This window comes from Anolis sagrei, chromosome 3 (genome assembly GCF_037176765.1).
Source record: "Anolis sagrei isolate rAnoSag1 chromosome 3, rAnoSag1.mat, whole genome shotgun sequence".
Lineage (NCBI taxonomy): Eukaryota > Metazoa > Chordata > Lepidosauria > Squamata > Dactyloidae > Anolis > Anolis sagrei.
Window position 1 is genome coordinate 164,352,895 of NC_090023.1, and position 23,529 is coordinate 164,376,423.

At 44.4% G+C, this 23,529-nt stretch overlaps 1 protein-coding gene across 6 annotated transcripts in view; it reads right to left on the reverse strand.

The window, feature by feature from the left end:
• Positions 1-11,103, reverse strand: part of FAM13C (family with sequence similarity 13 member C) — a 128,953-nt gene extending 117,850 nt beyond the window's left edge. For 3 of the 6 annotated variants that reach the window (XM_067465648.1, XM_067465647.1, XM_067465646.1), the window contains exon 1: positions 10,745-11,102. In XM_067465648.1, coding sequence (XP_067321749.1) covers positions 10,745-10,809 — 65 coding nt within the window. In that variant the 5' untranslated portion in view covers positions 10,810-11,102. Of the gene's footprint in view, positions 1-10,744 lie in introns of all 6 variants that reach the window. The other 3 variants (XM_067465651.1, XM_067465650.1, XM_067465649.1) reach the window with 2 other exon arrangements.
• Between the last annotated feature and the right edge of the window lie 12,426 nt (positions 11,104-23,529).

Sequence of the window (23,529 nt, forward strand, 5' to 3'; positions counted from 1 at the left end):
TGCCAGCTTGACCAGGGCAGGTCGGCTCTGCTTGTGTTATTGGATCTCACAGCAGCATTTGACACAGTCGACCACAATCTTTTGACCCACAGCCTTGCTGTTGCTGGAGTCAGGGGGACAGCTTTAAATTGGCTGTCCTCCTTTCTTCACAACCATGGACAGTGAGTGGAGAGGGGAGGCCTGGTCTCTGAGAGGTCCCCTCTATCTTGTGGGGTACCTCAGGGGGCCATTCTCTCCCCTCTGTTGTTTAACATCTATATGCGACCACTTGCTCAGCTGGTTCAAGGTTTTGGGCTTGAGTGTTATCAGTACGCAAAGATGGAGATCCTATGGCTGGGTCAATCGGGCAGTGGAGATATCCAGCGGCCTACCCTGGATGGCAAGGCGCTATGCCCGTCATCATTAGTAAAATTTATAATATTATAGTGTAATACAATATAATACTATTAATAATAATTCAATATTATAATTATAATTATATATTTAACTACATGTAATATTACTAATAATATTACAATATAATGGTATAGTGCAATATAGTAATATATACTGATATTGTACTATGCTAATAATATAATATATTGTATGAAAATATATATTGTAAGCCGCTCTGAGTCCCCTTCGGGGTGAGAAGAGCAGCATATAAATGCCGTAAATAAATAAATAAATAAATAGTCTGGGAGTCCTTTTGGACCCTCTGCTGACGATGGAGGCCCAGGTCTCCGCCGTTAGCAGAACCGCCTTTTTTTCATCTGTGGCAGGCTAGACGGCTGCCCCCCTACCTGTCCAGGGACGACCTAGCTACGGTGATCCAGGCTACGGTCATCTCAAGACTGGACTACTGTAATGCCCTCTACGCTGGCCTTCCTCTGTCCGGAAGCTCAAGTTGGTACAAAATGCAGCTGCTCGGCTTCTTGCGGGAATTCCGATGAGATGCCACATAACACCAATCTTACTACAGCTGCATTGGTTACCAATTGAGCACCGGATCACTTTCAAAGTGATGGTACTCACCTTTAAGGCCTTGCATGGTCTGGGGCCGATGTATCTGAGGGACCGCCTCACCCCCTACTAACCCCAGAGATCCCTCCGTTCTGAGAACCTAGATCTATTGGAAATTCCCAGTGTCAAGACCTTGCATCTAACAGCAACCAGACGCAGAGCCTTTACAGCAGTGGCACCATCGCTCTGGAATACTCTGCCACCTGAAGTCCGTGCCTTGCGGGACTTATCAGCTTTCCGAAGGGCTTATAAGACATACCTGTTTCAACAGGCCTTTGATTTTTGATATTACTGTTTTTAAATTGTCTTAAATTGTTTTAAAATTGTGTTAGATTTTAGCCGTTCTTGTAAGCCGCTCCGAACCCTAGGGGAGTGGCGGCATATAAGTTCGAATAATAAATAAATAAATAAATAAATAAACAATCCTATCTCATCAGTCAAAAGCAAGCCCAAACTTCCTATTGAAATACTATATTTGTTAAAATTGTTAATTTTAATTATTGTTTTAATTATTGTATTATTTTTAAGTGTTTTTTGCACTACAAATAGGATATATGCAGTGTGCATAGGAATTAATTCATGTTTTTTTTCAAATTATAATCTGATCCTCCAAAAGTTTGAGGGACTGTGACCTGGCCCTCTGTTTAAAAAGTTTGAGGACCCCTGCCATAACTTATATGCTTTGCAGATATTCTTTGTTGGGAATATCACAATATCTTCCATACTTTTTGTCTCCCTCTCTCAAAAAACACATCGTCTCTGACACCAATCCTTATTTGTTATTCGAACATCTGGTTAGAATACTGTGGGTCAAGATATTTTCAAACTCAGGGGCGGCTCAACCCATTACGCAAAGTAAGCATTTGCAGTATAGTTGATTTTGCCCATGTTTAGAAATCTCATTCTTGGCTTTTCTTCCTCTTTGAGTTTTATATAACAAAAGACCAACTGAATGAATGAGAAAAACAGAACTTCGTCACTAAACTGGTGCTCTTGGGGGAAATGAGACCTTGGCATATGCGAGTTGTAGTTACTGGGATGTATAGTTCACCTAAAATCAAAGAGCATTCTGAACTCCACCAATGATGGAATTGAACCAAAGATGGCACACAGAACTCCCACGACTAACAGAAAATATATATCAGTGATTGGTTGGGGGGGGGGGGGCAAATACTGTTTGCTTACCGTTGAAAATTACCTAGGGCCGCCTCTGGCTGCACCCTATGCAAAAGCTTAATTGGCATATTGTTTGAGCCGCCCCTGATGGGGAATAGGCTTCTTTCACTCCTCCCACATTTTGGTCATGCTATTAATGGAACCTCCCAAGATTGCATACCATTGAATATCAAACTACTGGAGGTAAATGTTAAATAGAATGGTTGTCCATATTTGTGTGAGCTTCTCAGAGGTATTCAAATCTGTTCATTACTCTAAAGCAGTGTTTCTCAACCTTCCTAATGCCGAGACCCCTTAACACAGTTCCTCATGTTGTGGTGACCCCCAACCATAAAATTATTTTCATTGCTACTTCATAACTGTAATTTTGCTACTGTTCGGAATCGTAATGTAAATATCTAAGATGCAGGACCAAATTTGGCACAAATAGCTGATATGCCCAAATTGGAATACTGGTGGGATTGGGAGGGAGTTGTTTTTGTCATTTGAGAGTTGTACTTGCTGGGATTTATAGTTCACCCACAATTAAAGAGCATTCTGAACTCCACCAATGATGGAATTGAACAGAACTTGGCATACAGAACTCCCACAAAAAACAGAAAATACTGGAAGGGTTTGGTGCATATTGACCTTGAGTTTTGGAGTTGTAGTGTGTAGCCTGTTGTCAACCTTTGCAACCCGAAAGACAGTTGCATCTGTCAAGTAGGAAAATAAGGTACCACCTTAAAGTGTGGGGAGGCTAAATTAACTGATTTATGAGGCCATAAAGAAGACTCCAGCAAAGCATTCCAGCGGGGAAGCATACGGGGAATGCAGAAGTGCTTCATCAGCCTCGCAGATGAACGATGAAAGCGACAGCTCACCTGGCGGCCAGAAAAAAGTTAAATATAGCCTCTGTGTATGTCTGTATATGTTTGTATGTCAAAAATTGGCATTGAATGTGTGCCATATATGTGTACACTGTAATCCGCCCTGAGTCCCCTGCAGGGTGAGAAGGGCGGAATATAAAAGTTGTAAATAATAATAAATAATAGTTCACCTGCATCCAGAGAGCACTGTCAACTCAAACAATGATGGATCTGGACCAAGCTTGGCATGAATACTCAATATGCCCAAATGTGAACACTGGTGAAGTTTGGGGGAAATAGACCTTGACATTTGGGAGTTGTAATTGCTGGGATTTATAGTTCACCCACAATCAAAGAGTCCCTTGAATGCCACCAATGATAGAATTGGGCCAAACTTCCCATGACCAACAGAAAATACTGGTGGTCTTTGGTGACCCCTCTGACACCCTTTCGTGACCCCTCCAGGGGTCCCGACCCCCAGGTTGAGAAACACTGCTCTAAAGAGGATGCTGGATTCAATAAGCTGGATTTCTTTATTTGCATAACCAAAACATAGGTAAATATGGTTGGGGGCAGGGGGCACCAAAATACTGTTTGCTTACCGTTGAAAATTACCTAGGGCTGCCTCTGTTCAAACTACATAGAATTTTTTAAAGTGTCAGAAACATATAAGGAACAATTACAGTATCTGCATCTTTCCAGTTTAGAGTGGAAAAGCAGCTGGAGGAGAAGCATCATAGGGGTTCAAAGGATTAGGCACAGTGTATTAAAGTTTGTCACCCCCTGATAATTCTAGAACACACAATTGCCTAATGAAAATTAATCAGCAGGAAAGTCGGGATAGATAAAAGGAAGCATTTCTTTATATAACACAGAATTAATTTATGGAATCCACTGCCACAAGATGAGCCACTAACTGCTAGTCTAGGGAATTATGCAAATCATTTTATAATAGTAAAGAAGAAAGTGAATCACCACACTTACACAATCATGAAATTTAGACATCTAAAATATGGTGTATATAGTAGGAAGATTCAGGCAGTATTAAATAGCCTAACCATGCCTAGTGTGTAGCATAGGGAAGGGTTAACAAGGGTTAACAACCCTGTGGTAGGGCTGGGCAACCACGAAAAATTTGTTTCTAAACTCGATTCGTTTTTTGGGGTTTTTTGCGTTTCGATATTTAAAAGAATTCCGATTTTTTTCTTTACAAAAATTACGAAACAATACGAAACGAATACGAAACGAATACGAATCGATTCGTTAATGGCGGATGCGACCGCGCAATACACTAAAAAACCTCCATATGGGACAGGGGGAACTTCTGAAGCTTCCCCCTCCCTCTGTTGTTGACTGTTGGTGTGATATTTATAAAAAAATTTCACTGATTAAACAAACAACAGCTATAAAACTTGCCCCGGACATGCGAAAATAATAACGAAACGATTTCGAAATGATTTCGAAACGAATACGAAACGAATACGAAGCAATTACGAAACGAATTGAAAAATTCGTTTCATTTTTTAGATGCTCCTGAATGGTTCGTTATCGCTTTGTAACCAAAAAAATTACGAATTTTTAACGAATTACGAAATTACGAAACGAAACCGCCCAGCCCTACCCTGTGGTGTTTATGTTGCCATCTCCGCCCCTATTCAGAAGATTACCTTGTTGTAGAAACAAGAACCGATGATAAGACTTCAGTGGAGACACCTTTCCCCCATGATAGCTCTTTCAGAAATGAATTTCCCATCCTAGGAGTTGATTTCTCTCACTTTCTGTTGTCTCACCCCTGTAAATTTGACTTTTGTAACTCTGTGCCTGTACACAAATCAGCAAAGCTGTGATCAAAGGACACATATGAACTGACTATATCATTCCTTCAAACTATAGCAACTACAAAAACTCACACCACCAAAGGGAGGAACACAAAAGGACCAGAACAGTAGAGTTAGGCCTTCATTAAGGGCAGGGGGAAAGTGGGAAAGTACCATGCCTTCCTCAGACTCTTCCCTATATCTTGCATAGACATAGCTAACAAGGGCACTGCAAAAATGACTTATGTAAGGAGCAGTAATTGAGTTGAACACTTTTAGAGTAATCCTAGGCTTGGAGTACAGCAGGGATGTCAAACTCATTTTCACTGAGGGCAACCTCAGCCTTATGGTTGCCTTTAAGGGGCCATTGAATCCATGCATGGAGAATCCATGGATATGGATAGTCAACTATCATTGTTTTGCATAGTGGTTGGTGCTCTTTTGTTTTTACCCAGCTTGGGTCCCCAGATGTTACTGAACAACAACTCCTATCACTTTTGATTATCCGCCATGCAAACAGGTAATGATGGGAATGACAACCAAACAGCATTTGTGTGTCTGTGGTTGGGGAGAGGTTAAAAGGCATTTTAAAGTCTGACATCATATCCACAAGCCTTGTATCTCAATTAAAACCACACTCTTCTAACTAAAATTAACAAACTGCAGCCTTCCAGGTGTAACTGTATCACTTATCAGCTCTAATCATGATATCTAATGATGAGGAATATAGTAGCTGTAGTCGAGCATCTGGAGGGTCACATGAAATTATATTACGGGCCAGATTTGGCCCATGGGTCTTGGCACATGTGGTGTAGAGGGTAATCTACAAAACACACGGCATGTTGAATGATCATATTATCACAATTTTTAGTTTGGGAGGGAAATTCTAATAATTTCAACCTTAAAACATTTAAAGTCAACACATGTGCAGGGAAAATAAGAAACACTGTAGGGACATACATTGTCACACATACCGAATATTTTGGATTTATTTACTTGCTTTGTGGGAAGATACTACTTTGAAAGCTAAATGATACACTATGTTAGGCAAAGATGAAAGGCAAAGATACAGAATGGGGGACACGTGGCTAAAGAGCAGTATGTGTGAAAAAGACCTTGTGGTCCTCGTGGACAGAAAGTTAAACATGACTCAACAATGTGATGCAGCGGCAAAAAGCCAATGGGATTTTGGCCTGCATCAATAGGAGCATAGTGTCTAGATCTAAGGAAGTAATGCTACCCCTCTATTCCGCCTTGGTTAGACCACATCTGGAATATTGTGTCCAATTCTGGGCACCACAATTGAAGAGAGATATTGACAAGCTGGAATGTGTCCAGAGGAGAGCAACTAAAATGATCAGGGGTCTGGAGAACAAGCCCTATGAGGAGCGGCTTAAAGAGCTGGGCATGTTTAGCCTGAAGAAGAGGAGGCTTAGAGGAGACATGATAACCATATCCAATACATGAGAGGAAGTCATAGGGAGGAGGGAGCAAGCTTATTTTCTGCTGCCCTGGAGACTAGGATGTGGAACAATGTTCGGCAGTGGAAGTCTCTGCCCCGGAGAATGGTAGAGGCTACTTCTTTGGAAGCTTTTAAACAGAGGCTGGATGGCCATCTGTTGGGGGTGCTTTGAATGCAATTTTCCTTGGCGGGGGTTGGATTGGATGGCCCATGAGGTCTCTTCCAACTCTATGATTCTGTGATTCTATGTAGGCCGCATTCCAGCAGTGGCCATAAGAATGAAAATCCTCTTCATTTATTTATTTTATTTATTTTATTTCCACTCCTTTCTACAGAGCTAATCAGTCTCACCCCTTCTGGTACTAGTGTTGGAGAGTGGTCCCTGGTCAAAGTGGGCACCAGTCAAAACAAGGTTGAGAACCACTGCTTTAAACATGAGGAAGAACTTCCTGACTGTGAGAGCCGTTCAGCAGTGGAACTCTCTGCCCCGGAGTGTGGTGGAGGCTCCTTCTTTGGAAGCTTTTAAACAGAGGCTGGATGGCCATCTGTCAGGGGTGATTTGAATGCAATATTCCTGCTTCTTGGCAGGGGGTTGGACTGGATGGCCCATGAGGTCTCTTCCAACTCTTTGATTCTATGATTCTATGATTCTATTATTATTATTATTATTATTATTATTATTATTATTATTATTACTTCAGGTATGATGGTGATAAATCCTACCATTCTGGCAATGGAAAATGCACTTGTCTCATAAACAAATGCATAAACAGCTTTCCTTTCTGCTGATCTCAGTGAAACCTTGTATTTTCTAGTTCCAAAAACATAACAGCTTGAAAAGGGGGTGGGGGACTAGACCACAATGTTTCATGTGGCATAAATACTGTTAAGAATCACAAACACCACCAATAGACTCAGGAGAAAATATTACACCTGAAGAGAAAGCAAGAGCACTACATTGTGTGTAGACAATAATGTGTTTGTGTGTATCTCTATCTCAATAAAATATAGGTAGTTGTGTACACGTTCAATATGCGCTATCCAGAACGCCAAAAATAATTGTTCACATGGATGGCTGTGATAGTGAAACCTTTCTGGTGGTTTGGTGAATACAAACTGTGTTTCATGTGCAGCATCATCTTACAATGTTGTGCCGTAAAATATATTTCTATGGTGTCTGTGAAACATAAATGACTTTGGGTTGTTGTAGGTTTTTCAGGCTATAGGGCCATGTTCTAGAAGCATTCTCTTCTGACGTTTTGCCTGCATCTATGGCAAGCATCCTCAGAGATTGTGAGACCTCATAACAACCCAGTGATTCCATCCATGAAAGGCTTCGACAATACATAAATGACTTGTGAGGTCTTACAACTTCTGAGGATGCTTGCCACAGATGCAGGTGAAACGTCAGGAGAGAATGCTTCTAGAACATGGCCCTATAACCCGAAAAAACCTACAACAACCCAGTGATTCCATCCATGAAAGCCTTCGACAATACATAAATGACTTGTGAGGTCTCACAACTTCTGAGGATGCTTGCCACAGATGCAGGCGAAACGTCAGGAGAGAATGCTTCTAGAACAGCGTTTCTCAACATGGGGGTTGGGACCCCGGGGGGGGGGGGGTTCTGTGTGGGAAGGTAGGCCTAATTCTATCTTTGATGTGGTTCACAATGCTCTTTGATTGTAGGTGAACTATCAATACCGACAACTACAACCCCCAAATGTCAAGGTCTATTTTCCCCAAACTCCACCAGTGTCCACATTTGGGAATATTGAGTATCCATGCCAAGTTTGGTCCAGATCCATCCTAGCTTGACCCTTCTAGTGTTTTCTGTTGGTCAGGGGTGTCCTGTGTGCCAATTTTGGTTCAATTCCATCGTTGGTGGGTTTCAGAATGCTCTTTGATTATAGGTGAACTATAAATCCCAACAACTACAACTCCCAAATGACAAAATCCTAATTTTTCAAGTGATGGTCATTCCTTGTGTTGTGAAACATTTTGTTGCCAAATTTGGTGTGATTTTGTTCATTGGTTCTTTTATTTTTAAGGTACTCATTATGCACAGAGCATTTATATATATATAGATATAGATATAGACAGGGGCGGCTCATCCATTACGCGAAGTAAGCGGTCGCAGAACACTTTTTTTTGCCAGGGGCGCAGAGGTGCCTCAGTAAATGCCCCTCAACCGCCACTTGAGGAGCGCCCCCTCAGCTCGCAACAGCCCTAGCAGTCCAGGGGGAGCCTCAGCTTATTGCCTCGCTGCCGGGCGATCCTCTTCCCAAAGGGGCCGGGCCCTTGAGCCTCGCCTAGCCCCTCTCGTTCCTGCTCCACCCGGCCACCGGGTGCGCGAGCAGAGCCGGCGCTCAATCGTTCTCCGCGTTCGATCCCTTCCCCATGACCGGCTCCCTTTCCCGATCCCCCGGCGCTCCACCCGCCTCCTCTCCTCTCCCCAATCCGCGGGTGTGCCAAGGGGCGGAGCGGCCGCGCCTGGCCCACTTTGGGTCCGGAGGCGTGTCTGAAGACCCCAGCGTGCGCACCAAAAGTTGCCTCTTCTCCTGACTTTCTCTTCAGCCATTAGGACCAAGAGAGAGAGAGAGAGAGAGCCCCTCCGGCTGGAGGTATCTCCCACCTCCGCTCTCTCCTTTGTTTTTGCGCCTACCTTCAGGGAAGGTGGGCATCTCCACCTCTCTCTCTCTCTCTCTTGGTCCCAATGGCTGAGGAGAAAGTCAGGAGAAGAGGTGACTTTTGGTGCACACGCCGGGGTCTTCAGGCACGCCTCTGGACCCAAAGCAGGCCAGGCAATGGAGCAAGTGCGGCAAGTGTAGTTACTAGGATGTATAGTTCACCTACAATCAAAGAGCGTTCTGAACTCCACCAATGATGGAATTGAACCAAATATGGCACACAGAACTTCCACGACAAACAGAAAAAATATATATCAGTGATTGGTTGGGGGGGGGGGGTGCGCCAAAATACTGTTTGCTTACTGTTGAAAATTACCTATATAGATATATAGATATAGATCAGTGGTTCTCAACCTTGCTAATGCCGTGACCCCTTAATGCAGTTCCATATGTTGTGGTGACACCCAACCATGATATTGTTTTTGTTGCTATTTGATACCTGTCATTTTACTACTTTATAAATCGTTATGTAAATATCCGATATGCAGGATGTATTTTCATTCACTGGACTAAATTGAGCAGAAAAACCAAATATGCCCAAATCTGAATGCTAATGGGGTTGGGGGAGGATTGATCTTGTAATTTGGGAGTTGTGGTTGCTGGGATTTATAGTTCACCTATAATCAAAGAGCATTCTGAACTCCACCAATGATGGAATTGAACCAAACTTGGCACACAGAACTCCCATGACGATTAGAAAACACTGGAAGGGTTTTGTGGCCACTGACCTTGAGATTGGGAGTTGTAGTTCACCTATATCCAGAGGAGTGCTGTGGATTCATGCAATGATGGATCTGGACCAAATTTGGCATGAATACTCAATATGCCCAAATGTGAACACCGGTGGAGTCTGGGGAAAATAGGCCTTGATTTTTGGGAATTGTAGTTATTGGGATTTATAGTTCACCTACAATCAAACAGCATTCTGAACTCGACCAACAATAGAATTGGGTCAAACTTCCCACACAGAATCCCAATGACCAACAGAAAATACTATGTTTTCTGATGGTCTTTGGCGACCCGTTTGACACCCCCTCACGACCCCCTCAGAGGTCCCGACCCCCCGGTTGAGAAACACTGATATATATCAATGATTGGTTGGGGGGGGGGGCGCCAAAAAATACTGTTTGCTTACTGTTGAAAATTACCTATATAGATGTATAGATATAGATATTCAAGCATGTCTCGCTCCCTTCCCTGCCACGAACACACTCTGTCCACTCATGTAACCAAACCCAGTGGCTATCGAAAAGATCATGCACATACTGAAGCCTTGTACACTGGATATGTTTGTGGGGTTTTTTTTCCGATGGGTATTGTGAGTTCTTCCCTCCTGCTGGCATGATGGCTGGCAGGCTCTTAAAAAAGCCTGGCACCCTCCTTACTCACTGCCATGCCTCCTTAATGGCATTTCAAGGCTGGTGTGTGTGTTTTCCCCCTCATTGGTTCCAAGAAGATGCCCTCAAATGTCATCTCAAGGTGCAAAGCCATGCAAGTGAATGTAAAGGAGGCATTTCAGAGAGATAGAAAGACAGAGAGAGAGAGGTTGCAGGCATTGTGTGCCAATTCAGGCAGGTTGATCATTCAGGGAAGGTATAATGGTTGGCTATTGGGAAGGAAGGAAGGAAGGAAGGAAGGAAGGAAGGAAGGAAGGAAGGAAGGGAGAGAGGCTTGTCTGCCTTTCTTTCCCTGCCCAGCCCCCAGCAGAAGCCCCTGGTTGCGCTTGGAGCGAGCAAAGCAGGCACTTACTCGGGCAAAGCAGCCGGGCTGTTGAAGGAATGGTTCTGGAGGCTGAAGCAGAAGCAAGAAAACATCGGAGGCAGATCAGCAGGGCTGGCGGGCGGGCGGGCGAGGTCTCGCTGGGTGCTCGCTCTTCACGGCATGGCAAGGGGAGCGGGGATGGCAAAGGGAGGAGGAGGAGGAGGGGAGGCGGCAGGCAAGGCAGGGATGCGCGGCTCCTCGGAACCCTGGCCTCTTCTGCACATGCTCGCCGCCCAAGGAACCCCCGGGGAGGCAAGGCTGGCCTCCGAACCACAACGCCCATCAGGCATTGCTCCCGCTTTGGCTCCGGCCTTGGATGCTGATGCTCTTCCTGCACGAGCCCAACTCCAAAGCAGGGAGGGAGAAGAGCACTCCAGGCCAGACACACCAAGGGCTGGGTGGGAGCAAGCCTGTCGCCCGATGTATTTATTGCTTCTTCTTCTTCCTTTTGTGTTAATTCTTTATATTGGGGCCAGATTATCCAACCTAATTCTCTTCTTTGGCAAGAAACCCATAAAGGTGTCTTTGTTATAGAATCTACTAGCTGAACCCGCCACGCGTTGCTGTGGCCAACCTTCCCTCCCTCTTTCTCTCCTCCCTTCCCTCTTTCCTTCCTTTCCTCGTTTTCTTTCCCTATCTCTCTTCTTTCTTCCATCTCTACCTGTTTCTTTCCTCCTTTTCTTTGCTCTTTGGTTACATACTTCCTTCCTTCCCAGAGGCGGCCCTAGGTAATTTTCAACGGTAAGCAAACAGTATTTTGGCGCCCGCCCTGCCCCCCCAACCAATCATTGATATATATTTTCTGTTTGTCGTGGGAGTTCGGTGTGCCATATTTGGTTCAATTCCATCATTGGTGGAGTTCAGAATGCTCTTTGATTGTAGGTGAACTATACATCCCAGTAACTACACTTGCCGCACTTGCTCCCTTGCCTGGCGCGCTTTGGGTCCGGAGGTGTGCCTGAAGACCCCGGTGTGTGCACCAAAAGTCACCTCTTCTCCTGACTTTCTCCTCAGCCATTGGGATCAAGAGAGAGAGAGAGAGAGAGAGAGAGAGGTGGAGATGCCCACCTTTCCTGAAGGTAGGCGCAAAAACAAAGGAGGGAGCGGAGGTGGGAGATACCTCCAGCCGGAGGGGCTCTCTCTCTCTCTCTCTTGGTCCCAATGGCTGAAGAGATAGTCAGGAGAAGAGGCGATTTTTGGTGCGCACGCTGGGGTCTTCAGACACGCCTCTGGACCCGAAGCGGGCCAGGAACGGCGGCTCCGCCCTTTGGCCCACCCGCGGATCGGGGAGAGGAGAGGAGGCGGGTGGAGCGACGGGGGATTGGGAAAGGGAGCCGGTCATGGGGAAGGGATCGAACGCGGAGAACGATTGAGCGCCGGCTCTGCTCGCGCACCCGGTGGCCGGGTGGAGCAGGAACGAGAGGGGCGAGGCGAGGCTCAAGGGCCCGGCCCCTTTGGGAAGAGGATCGCCCGGGAGCGAGGCAACAAAACCAAGGCTCCCCCCGGACTGCTAGGGCTGTTGTGAGCTGAGGGGGCGCTCCTCAAGAGGAGGTCGAGGGGCATTTACAGAGGCGCCTCTGCGCCCCTGGCAAAAAAAAAGTGTTCTGCGACCGCTTACTTCGCGTAATGGACGAGCCGCCCCTGTTCCTTCCCTATCTCGGGAAGGTGGATCTGGCCAGGGTGGTCCATGCCTTAGTCACCTCTAGATTGGACTACTGTAATGCGCGCTACGTGGGGCTGCCCTTGAAAACGGCCCAGAAATTCCAACTGGTTCAACGGGGGGTGGCCAGGTTAACTGGTGCTCCTTACAGAGAGAGGTCAACCCAGGCATGTAGCCAGGGGGGGGGGCTCGGGGGGCTTCAGCCCCCCCCCCAAATTTTCATGGTGGTTCGCGAAAAGGCCTTACTGGTGCATTATTTAAACTGTTATGTTTATTCATATCATGATCTGATCACCATACTTAATATATCCCATATGCATGGGGGTATTGGGGTAATGATACAAAAGGTTTGCTAGGCTAGACCCTCTTTCACTCAGACTCAGCCCCCCCCCGAAACGCAGCCCCCCCGAAACCCCCCCTGAAAAAAAATCAGCCCCCCCCCCGAAACGAAATCCTGGCTACGGGCCTGGGTCAACCCTCCTGTTTAAGAAGCACCATTGGCTGCCATTCATTTTCCAGTCCCAATTCAAGGTGCAGGTGCTTACCTACAAAGCCCTAAACAGTTTGGGACCCGCCTACCTTCGTGACCGCATCTCCATATATGAACCCACACGATCTCTCAGATCATCTGGAGAGGCCCTACTCACGATCCCACCTGCATCACAGGCGCAATTGGTGGGGACCAGGGATAGGGCCTTCTCTGTGGTGGCCCCCCACCTCTGCAACTCTCTCCCCAAGGACATCAGACAAGCCCCAACATTGGCAGTCTTTAGGAGGAGCTTGAAGACATGGTTGTTCCAGTGTGCCTTCCCAGAATAGGAAACTCCAAGCATCATATCCCTAAATGCACTTTACTAGAGATTTACAATTGTCTGCACATTGCACCTATCTCCAAAAACCTATCTATTTCACCTGCCATGCCCAGCATTTTAAAAAAATTTAATCATTACATTGGCCCGGCTTTGGTTTTTAAATGTGTCGTGGTATTATTGTCTATTGTTATTTGCTATTGTTTTAATGTTTATTACTGTTTTGTGAGGTTTTTTTTGTTGTATTTGTGATGCTGCTGTTTTTGTGATGTTTGGGCCTCGGCCTCTTGTAAGCTGCACCAAGTCCTTCGGAAGATGTTAGCGGGGTACAAACAAATGATGATGATGATGATGATGATGATTATCTTTCGTTCCTTCTCTCCTTTCTTCCCTCTCTTTTTCCTTTCACTTTTTATTTCCTTCTCTCCTTCCTTGCTTCTCTATATTTTTTTCTTTCCTTCTTTCCCTCCCTCCTTCTCTCCTTCCTTCCTTTCCTCTTTCCCTCCTTCTCTCGTTACTTCTTTTTTATTTATTTATTTATAATCTTTATTCAGTTTTCAAATACAGTTAAAAAAAATAAAAACTTTGTAGCGAAGGCTACTAGTAAAAGAGATATAGGGTATGTGTATATATCAGTTCCCCGAAATATGAAATGATATAGTGACCAAAAGATAATAGACAAGAGAGACAGGAGAAATAGAGAGATAGCAGGGGAGGGAAGAGAGGAGAAGTGTAGCCCAAAAGCCCCATATAAGACAATAATAACAAGAAAAAAAAAAGGTTTCTTGCTTTCGACTTCCCGAGGTTTTCATAGGGTCCTCTTTGTCGTTCATCCAAACCTCCTCCTCTTCTCCTTCCCTTTCTTCTCTCCTTGTCTTCTTTCTCCTCTTCTTCCTTTCCTCCAACTCTTCTTCAATTATATCAGGATTTTTTTGTTCCTTTGCTTAAAATAACCCGTCACTTTTTCCCAGTTTGTTTCCTTCATTTTTATTCCTTTACTTCTTGTTATCAAAAATGTAAGCCAGTCCATATTTCTTACTTCCAAGATTTTTGTGAGTCTCTCATTTTCGTCTGGCGTATCTTCCTGCTTCCATCTTCTAGCATAAGTTATCCTATCCTTCTCTCATTACTTCTTGACTGTCCCTTCCATTTAATATTGTATTTATATCTTACATAGAAAGAAGGAAAGGAAGAAGGAAGGAGGGACATGAAGGAAGGAAAAAGGAAGGGAGGGAGGGAAAGAAGGGAAGGAAGGAAAAGAAAGAAGGAGGGACAGGGAGGGAGGAGAAGGAAGGACGAAGGAAGGAAGGAGGGAAAGAAAGGAGGGGAATGAAGAAAGGAGGGAAGGAAATGAAGGGGAAGGAAATGAAGAAAGGGAAAGAAGAAAGAGAGGGAGGGAGGAAAAGAAGGAAAGGAAGAAGGAAGGAGGGACAGGAAGGAAGGGAAGGAGGGAAAGAAGGAAAGGAAGGAGAAGGAAAGAAGAAAAGGAAAGAAAGGGAGGAAAGAAGGGAAGGGAGGGAGAGAAGGAAGGTCCTTCATTCAAGCACCGTGGCCAAGTCTGGTTTCTCAAGGCACATCATCCCCTCAACCCAAACAAGTAAAGGATAAAGCACATTGCATAAACATATTACATAAACATATAAAATAAGCATAATAAATAATGACATTTATCACCATTAAAAATCCCCGGGCCTCAGGCCACTGAGGTTGTCCTTAAAACATTATGCTAAAAAATCTTGAAGCTCTGAATCTTTGGCTGTGTAAACCTTGCCAAACCAAGATAGCTTTAGTGTTGAGTCTTGGCAATAATCACTAGTTGCCTAGTCATAGCTTAATATCGGTTGCTGGTGAAGGCCTCCTTCTAAGATTTCAACCCAAATGGTTCAGCAGATTTCCCTGGTGAACCTACTCATTTCATGTACAAGGTGCACTCTGTAAGTACAGTGTAGTGTTTGAAGGATAAGTTGGGGGTAAAGGTGGTCATCAGAAGCTTGGTGCATTGGTTGCTAAACCATTTGTGCAATGGAAAAATGCATTCGAAGTCTTCAATAGCCACCAAAAACGGAGTACCATCAGAACAACTTGTGCTTGGCTGAAAACTTCTTGCTAATTCACAGTGGAAAACATCTTGATGATAAAGGTAATAAGAAGAAAGCAGAAGAAAACAGAAATAAAACTTCTGCCAATTGTGGAAATTATTGTCCTTTGTGGCCCACAAGAACTGGCTTAAAGAGGGAACAATGATTCAGGACCAGTTACCAGAGGAGGGCGACTAAAATGATCAAGGGTAAGAGAAGCAATGAGAAAGGGGGCTTGTGGAAGCTTCATTAAGACCAGTTGTTTGGCCTCTTTGCCCCATTCCTCAAAGACAAAAAGGCAGGGGAACAAGAAGAGGCCAGTTCTCCACACACATCACCTTTAGCAGGGCAGCAGTTTGCTAAACTTGAGATTTTGGAGGAAGAGGAGGAAAGTCTAGAAGGCATGATCATCAAGTTTGCAGATGACACCAAATTGGGAGGGATAGCCAATAGTCCAGAGGACAGGAGCAGAATTCAAAACGATCTTGACAGATTAGAGAGATGGGCCAAAACTAACAAAATGAAGTTCAACAGTGACAAATGCAAGATACTCCACTTTGGCAGAAAAAATGAAATGCAAAGATACAGAATGGGGGATGCCTGGCTTGAGAGCAGTACGTGTGAAAAAGATCTTGGAGTCCTCGTGGACAACAAGTTAAACATGAGCCAACAATGTGATGTGGCAGCAAAAAAAGCCAATGGGATTTTGGCCTGCATCAAGAGGAGCATAGTGTCTGGATCTAAGGAAGTAATGCTACCCCTCTATTCTGCTTTGGTTAGACCACATCTGGAATACTGTGTCCAATTCTGGGCACCACAATTCAAGAGAGATATTGACAAGCTGGAATGTGTCCAGAGGAGGGCAACTAAAATGATCAAGGGTCTGGAGAACAAGCCCTATGAGGAGCGGCTTAGGGAACTGGGCATGTTTAGCCTGAAGAAGAGAAGGCTGAGAGGAGATATGATAGCCATGTATAAATATGTGAGAGGAAGCCACAGGGAGGAGGGAGCAAGCTTGTTTTCTGCTTCCTTGGAGACTAGGACGCGGAACAATGGCTTCAAACTACAAGAGAGGAGATTCCATCTAAACATGAGGAAGAACTTCCTGACTGTGAGAGCCGTTCAGCAGTGGAACTCTCTGCCCCGGAGTGTGATGGAGGCTCCTTCTTTGGAAGCTTTTAAGCAGAGGCTGGATGGCCATTTGTCAGGGGTGATTTGAATGCAATATTCCTGCTTCTTGGCAGGGGGTTGGACTGGATGGCCCATGAGGTCTCTTCCAACTCTTTGATTCTATGATTCTATGAAATTGAGGAAATTTGTGCTACTTGATGAACCTTTCCAAATGGGATAATCACCATAAAGACCTGTATGCTTTTCACTCTGATTAATCCGTCCTAAATGGTCACTGATGAAGTCCTCTCCATGTTTTTTACACTTCTGTTAAATTTCACATCCCACCCACTCACTTCTTATTGTATATAAATGCATTTAAAGAAGTGGGCTGCAGTTCACAAAATCGTGTGTCCGTTAAAAACACTGTTGTCGTTAAGGTGCCACACGTGTCTTTCTTCAACTCGTTCACCCAGAAAAGAGGGGTCAAAATTGTAATATTGTTGAACTCCAAATCCCAGCATTCCCAATTATTTATTTATTTATTTGCCACACTTTTATCCCGCCCTTTTTATCCCAACTCAGGGCGGTATACAGACTGGCAACAATTAGATGCCGAACATGCATAAATACATCATTTAAAACAGGTTAAATCACATAATAAAATTCATATTAAAACAATTTAAAACTATTATAGCTATGCTGGCTGGAGTGATGGGAGACTACAGAGCCTTGGAGGCACTGTACACCAAAGCATGACAGTGGGACATTCAGGTTTTCTTCTAATACTTTAAAGAAGCTATCCAAAGTGCTGAATCCTAATGCCCAAATAGGTTCACCAGACTGGTTAGCTGCTATTCAATCCCCTCCTGATATGGGATCCACCGCCCATCACTGGTCAAGAGGACAGAGATTTCCTTCCATCTCTTAACAAATAAGCCATTGGTTTATATTTATATTACAACTAGAATTCAACTGTGGAGGAATTAAATTCTTGCACTGCTCCTTAAGGTGGTTTGATTCATATGATTGTTGAAAAACAAGGCTGCACAGCCTGGGACAGTGATTTTCATGCATAAGATCTTTATACAAAATTGCACTGTGTGTCCAGTAATCGTGTTCCCTGAATCTACAATTTGGTGATGGATCTGGGCATTGTATGTTTTTACCCTGTTTCCCCTTCTGCTCCCTCACCCATATTGTGTTTTTAGTAGTTGTATTTATATTTTTAATGTACCAAACATGCCAGGTTTGTATGGAAATGTGACACTATTTCCTGTGCTGGTCAATGACCGAAATAAATGTTTTGATTTGATATACAAAATTGCAGTATTTGTTTGTTTGTTAGTTTGTTTTCTTCCATAAAACAAGAACTGTGTTTTTTTAAAAAAAAAAAAGAGAAAAATTTTGTCCTTTTCTTTTGACATCCATGTGATCCATCAAACAGGGGGAAATTCTCAAATAAAAATGTTTCTTCCATGTTGCTATAGAATCAAAGAGTTGGAAGAGACCTCATGGGCCATCCAGTCCAACCCCCTGCCAAGAAGCAGGAATATTACATTCAAATCACCCCTGACAGATGGCCATCCAGCCCCTGTTTAAAAGCTTCCAAAGAAGGAGCCTCCACCACACTCCGGGACAGAGAGTTCCACTGCTGAACAGCTCTCACAGTCAGGAAGTTCTTCCTCATGTTCAGATGGAATCTCCCCTCTTGTAGTTTGAAGCCATTGTTTTGTGTCCTAGTCTCCCGGGAAGCAGAAAACAAGCTTGCTCCCTCCTCCCTGTGGCTTCCTCTCACATATTTATACATGGCTATCATATCTCCTCTCAGCCTTCTCTTTTTCAGGCTAAACATGCCCAGCTTCTTAAGCCGCTCCTCATAGGGCTTGTTCTCCAGACCCTTGATAATTTTAATCACCCTCCTGTGGACACATTCCAGCTTGTCAATATCTCTCTTTAATTGTGGTGCCCAGAATTGGACACAATATTCCAGGTGTGGTCTAACCAAAGCAGCATAGAGGGGTAGCATTACTTCCCTAGATCTAGACACTATGCTCCTCTTGATGCAGGCCAAAATCCCATTGGCTTTTTTTGCCGCCACATCACATTGTTGGCTCATGTTTAACTTGTTGTCCATGGGGACTCCAAGATCTTTTTCACACGTACTGCTCTCGAGCCAGGCATTGTCCCCCATTCTGTATCTTTGCATTTCGTTATTCCTGCCAAAGTGGAGTATCTTGCATTTGTCACTGTTGAACTTCATTTTGTCAGTTTTGGCCCATCTCTCTAATCTGTCAAGATCGTTTTGAATCCTGCTCCTGTCCTCTGGAGTATTGGCTATCCTTCCCAATTTGGTGTCGTCTGCATTTAGCCCTTCATTTAAGTCAGTGTTTCTCAACCTTCCTAATGCCACGACCCCTTAATACACTTCCTCATGTTGTGGTGACCCCCAACCAAAAAATTAGTTTCACTGCTACTTCATAACTCTCATTTTGCTCCTGTTATGAATCGTAATATAAATATCTGATATGCAGGATGTATTTTATTCACTGGACCAAATTTGGAACAAATACCCAATACACCCAAATTTGAATACTGGTTGGATTGGGGGAGGGTACTGATTTTGTCCTGTGGGAGTTGTAGTTGCTGAGATTTATAGTTCACCTACAATCAAACAGCATTCTGAACTCCACCAACGATGGAATTGAATCAAACTTGGCACCCAGAACTCCCATGACCAACAGAAAATACTGGAAGGGTTTGGTGGGCACTGGCCTTGAGTTTTGGGAGTTGTAGTTCATCTACATCAAGAGAGCACTGTGGACTCAAACAATGTTGGACCTGGACCAAACTTGGCATGAATTCTCAATATGCCCAAATATGAACACTGGTGGAGTTTGGGGAAAATAGACTTTGACATTTGGGAGTTGTAGTTGCTGGGATTTATAGTTCACCTATAATCAAAGAGCATTCTGAACTCTACCAACTATTGAATTGGGCCAAACTTCCCACACAGAACCCCCATGACCAACAGAAAATACTGTGTTTTCTGGTGGTCTTTGGTGACCCCTCTGACACCCCCCTCATGACCCCTCTAGGGGTCCCGACTCCCAGGTTGAGAAACACTGATCTAAGTCATTAATAAAGATGTTGAACAGGACCGGGCCCAGGACGGAACCCTGCAGCACTCCACTTGCCACTTCTTTCCAGGATGAAGAGGAAGTATTGGTGAGCACCCTCTGGGTTGGTCCATTTAACCAACTACAGATCCACCTCGCCGTAGTTGTGCCTAGCCCACATTGAACTAGTTTTCTTGCCAAAAGGTCATGGGGGACCTTGTCAAAGGCTTTACTGAAATCCAGGTATGCTACATCCATGGCATTCCCCGCATCTATCCAGCTTGTAACTCTATTGAAACTTTTTTGTGTGTGTGGATTGTACTTGTTATACAAGTTCTCAGATTTCATGCTAAATTGATCTAAATGCCTGATAGAAATACAATATGAGATTGCCACTACGCCTATAATATCTCCTTACTGCACATCTGTTGAACTGCTACAATTCAGCAAAGTGACACATGGCAATGTTGCAATGACCCAAGGAACAACAGCACTTCCTTCCCTTGATATCAGCTAAACTTGATTGGTTGTATAGCACAACAATGTCACCTCATCCCATACAGCTTTCCTGATAGGTTGGGATCATTTAGAGAAAACAAAAGCCTGAAAACCCTATCCCAGAACACAGTTGTGGCACTATCATTACGATGAAATCCTGAGATTGGTAGTGTGGTCAGCAACTGGAGCTCTGCGGCTGAGAATGCTAAATGACCCTCCCTAAAACTGCACATCTGGGATTCCATAAGAAGTTGTCATTCAGTTAAAGTGGGATTGTGCCATTTTAATTGTGTAGTGTGAAAAGACCCCAGGGAAATGTATATGGCAGCCTAGCACCAATAAAAGGGATAACTATAGGCTTTAGATTACTGGCAATAATAGAAATTTATTTATTTATTTATTTATTTATTATTTATTTGCTATGCTTGTATACCGCTGTTTCTCAGCCTAGCCGGCGACTCAACGTGGTTTACAACAAAATATAACAATCAACAGTATACAATTTAAAATCATAAAAGCATAATACACAATTCACATATCAATAACAATCCAATACATCTCCTGACTAAAATCGTGATCCAGTTAGTCGTCCATATTGCCAATCCTTAATCATTACTTTAATTGCACTGAGTTAACCAAATGCCTGTTCGAACATCCAGGTTTTTAATCTTCTTCGGAACACCATCAGCGAGGGGGCTGATCTTACATCCATGGGAAGGGCATTCCATAGCCGAGGGGCCACCACAGAAAAGGCCCTGTCTCTCATCCCCGCCAGCCGCACCTGTGAAGCAGGCGGGATAGAGAGCAGGGCCTCCCCAGAAGATCTTAGGGTCCTGGCGGGCTGATAGGCCGAGATACGTTCGGATAGGTAGGTTGGGCCAGAACCGTTTAGGGCTTTAAAGGCCAACGCCAGCACTTTGAATTGAGCCCGGTAGCAAATCGGCAGCCAGTGGAGCTGGTGCAGCAGAGGAGTTGTATGTTCCCTGCGCTCCGCTCCTGTTAGTATCAAGGCTGCCGAACGTTGGACTAGTTGGAGCTTCCGGGCCGTCTTCAAAGGCAACCCCACGTAGAGAGCATTGCAGTAGTCTAAACGGGATGTAACCAGAGCGTGGACAACCGTGGCCAAGTCAGACTTCCCAAGGTACAGTCGCAGTTGGCGCACGAGTTTTAACTGTGCGAATGCTCCCCTGATCACCACCGAAACCTGGGGTTCCAGGCTCAGCGATGAGTCCAGGATCACACCCAAACTGCGAACCTGCGTCTTCAGGGGGAGTGCGACCCCATCCAACACAGGCTGTAACCCTATGCCCTGTTCGGCCTTACGACTGACCAGGAGTACATCTGTCTTGTCTGGATTCAGTATCAATTTGTTCGCCCTCATCCAGACCGTCACAGCAGCCAAGCACCGGTTCAGGACCTCGACAGCCTCCTTAGTAGCAGGTGGAAAGGAGTGACAGAGTTGGACATCATCCGCGTACAGATGACATCGCACTCCGAAACTCCAGATGATCTCACCCAGCGGCTTCATATAGATGTTAAACAACATGGGAGACAATATTGAGCCCTGAGGAACCCCACAAGACAAAGGTTGTGGAGTTGAGCAGGAGTCTCCCAGTAACACCTTCTGAGACCGACCCTCAAGGAATGAGCGGAGCCACTGTAAAACAGTTCCTCCAAGACCCTTTTCCGCGAGGCGTCCCAGAAGGATACTGTGGTCGACGGTATCGAAGGCCGCTGAGAGGTCCAACAGCACCAACAGGGACACACTCCCCCTGTCGAGCTCCCAGCGCAGATCATCCACTAAGGCGACCAAGGCTGTCTCGGTATCATGCCCCGGCCTAAAGCCAGACTGTGCCGTATCCAGATAATCCGTGTCTACCAAGAATGCCTGGAGTTGTGAGGCCACCACACGTTCCAGGACTTTGCCCAAAAAGGGGAGATTGGAAACAGGCCGATAGTTGACGAAATTCATCTATTTGTATTCCCCAAGAGAATTTGATGTCTCTGAACCACCACTGAGCTGTCTCAAAAGTATTACAGGGCAGTATCTTCAGAGATTTCAGAAAGCATTTCATAATCCCCCATTTTGACCCCAAACCTCCACTCCTGGATACTTTAAAAATCAGTAAAGGACCTTTTTGGTGATTTCCCCTAGGTGAGGGACAAGACAAAAATGGTTGTGGGGGCTGTTATCAAATGGACTCCATTTTGCCTGTCCTTCTGGGTAAACTTTATGTAACTCTTTTTTTCAACATACGTTTGTGCTTCATAATGAAATCACCAAGGACACTTCTAAAGGAATAGTTGTCTGAAGCAAGTGGGGGTTTCCGTTTCAGCAACAAAATAATTATATTGAATAATCAGGAGGAATTAAATATTTGCTCAGCTTGTTCAAAGCCAGCACAGCTCATGCCCAAGTAGCCCACATTCCTTGGTGTGCAGGAAGAGCACACACACACTCACACTTTGTGGCTTGTGATGGCTCCCCTCAGTCCTGCTAAGTGTGGTTAGCAATGACTGCAGAGCTTTTATTTGTATTTTATGTTTACGCAGAGCTTAGGGTGCTGTTACTCATGAGAATTCTGCAATACACAACTATCTAACTTGTGAGAAACTGTTTCCAGCAATAGCCATGTTGGCTACTAAGGGTGTGAATAATTTCATTTTTAATTCATATTTCGGATCAAATTCACTAAATTTGCGCATATGGAGGAAAGATGGGGAGGAGGTTAGAAATTGAAACATTCACCAATATATTTTGTTAAGATTCTGTAACATTTGGATGCCTCGCAAGGTCAGTTTAATTTTCAGCATAAGCATTAAGCAACTTTGGTAAAGCCAAGGGAACAGAAGTGCTTTAAAAACTAATCCTCTTTTTCTTTGGCCCAATCGCCACAAGGAAGGCACTGTGGGTGGGACTAGCAAAGTTTATGTGAGAACACAACCATCTTAAATGTACTGTGGGAATGTGAGGCCCTTTCATAAACTACATTTCCCAGAATGCAATGCTCAGCACCTGAGGGCCCCAATGAAGGCTGGAGCAGCCAGCCATTTAGAGTCAGTCTAATAATCTATATAAATAAAAATGTAATGTTCGTTTGTGGTATTCACAGAACTCAAAAACCCCTGGATGAATTGGCACCAAATTTGGACACGATACACCTAACAACCTAATGTATGTCCTTCACTCAAAAAAACTGAGTTTGTCATTTGGGAGTTGTAGTTGCTGGGGTTTATAGTTCACCTACAATCAAAGAGCATTCTGATCCCCACCAAAGATGGAACTGAACCAAACTTGGCACACAGTTCTCCCATTACCAACAAAAAATACTGGAAAGGTTTGGTGGGCAGTGTCCTTTGGTTTTGGAGCTGTAGTTCACCTATATCCAGAGATCACTGTGGACTCAAACAATTATGGATCTGGACCAAACTCTACACAAATACTCAATATGCCCAAATGTGAACACTGGTGGAGTTTGGGGAAAGTAGAATCTTGATA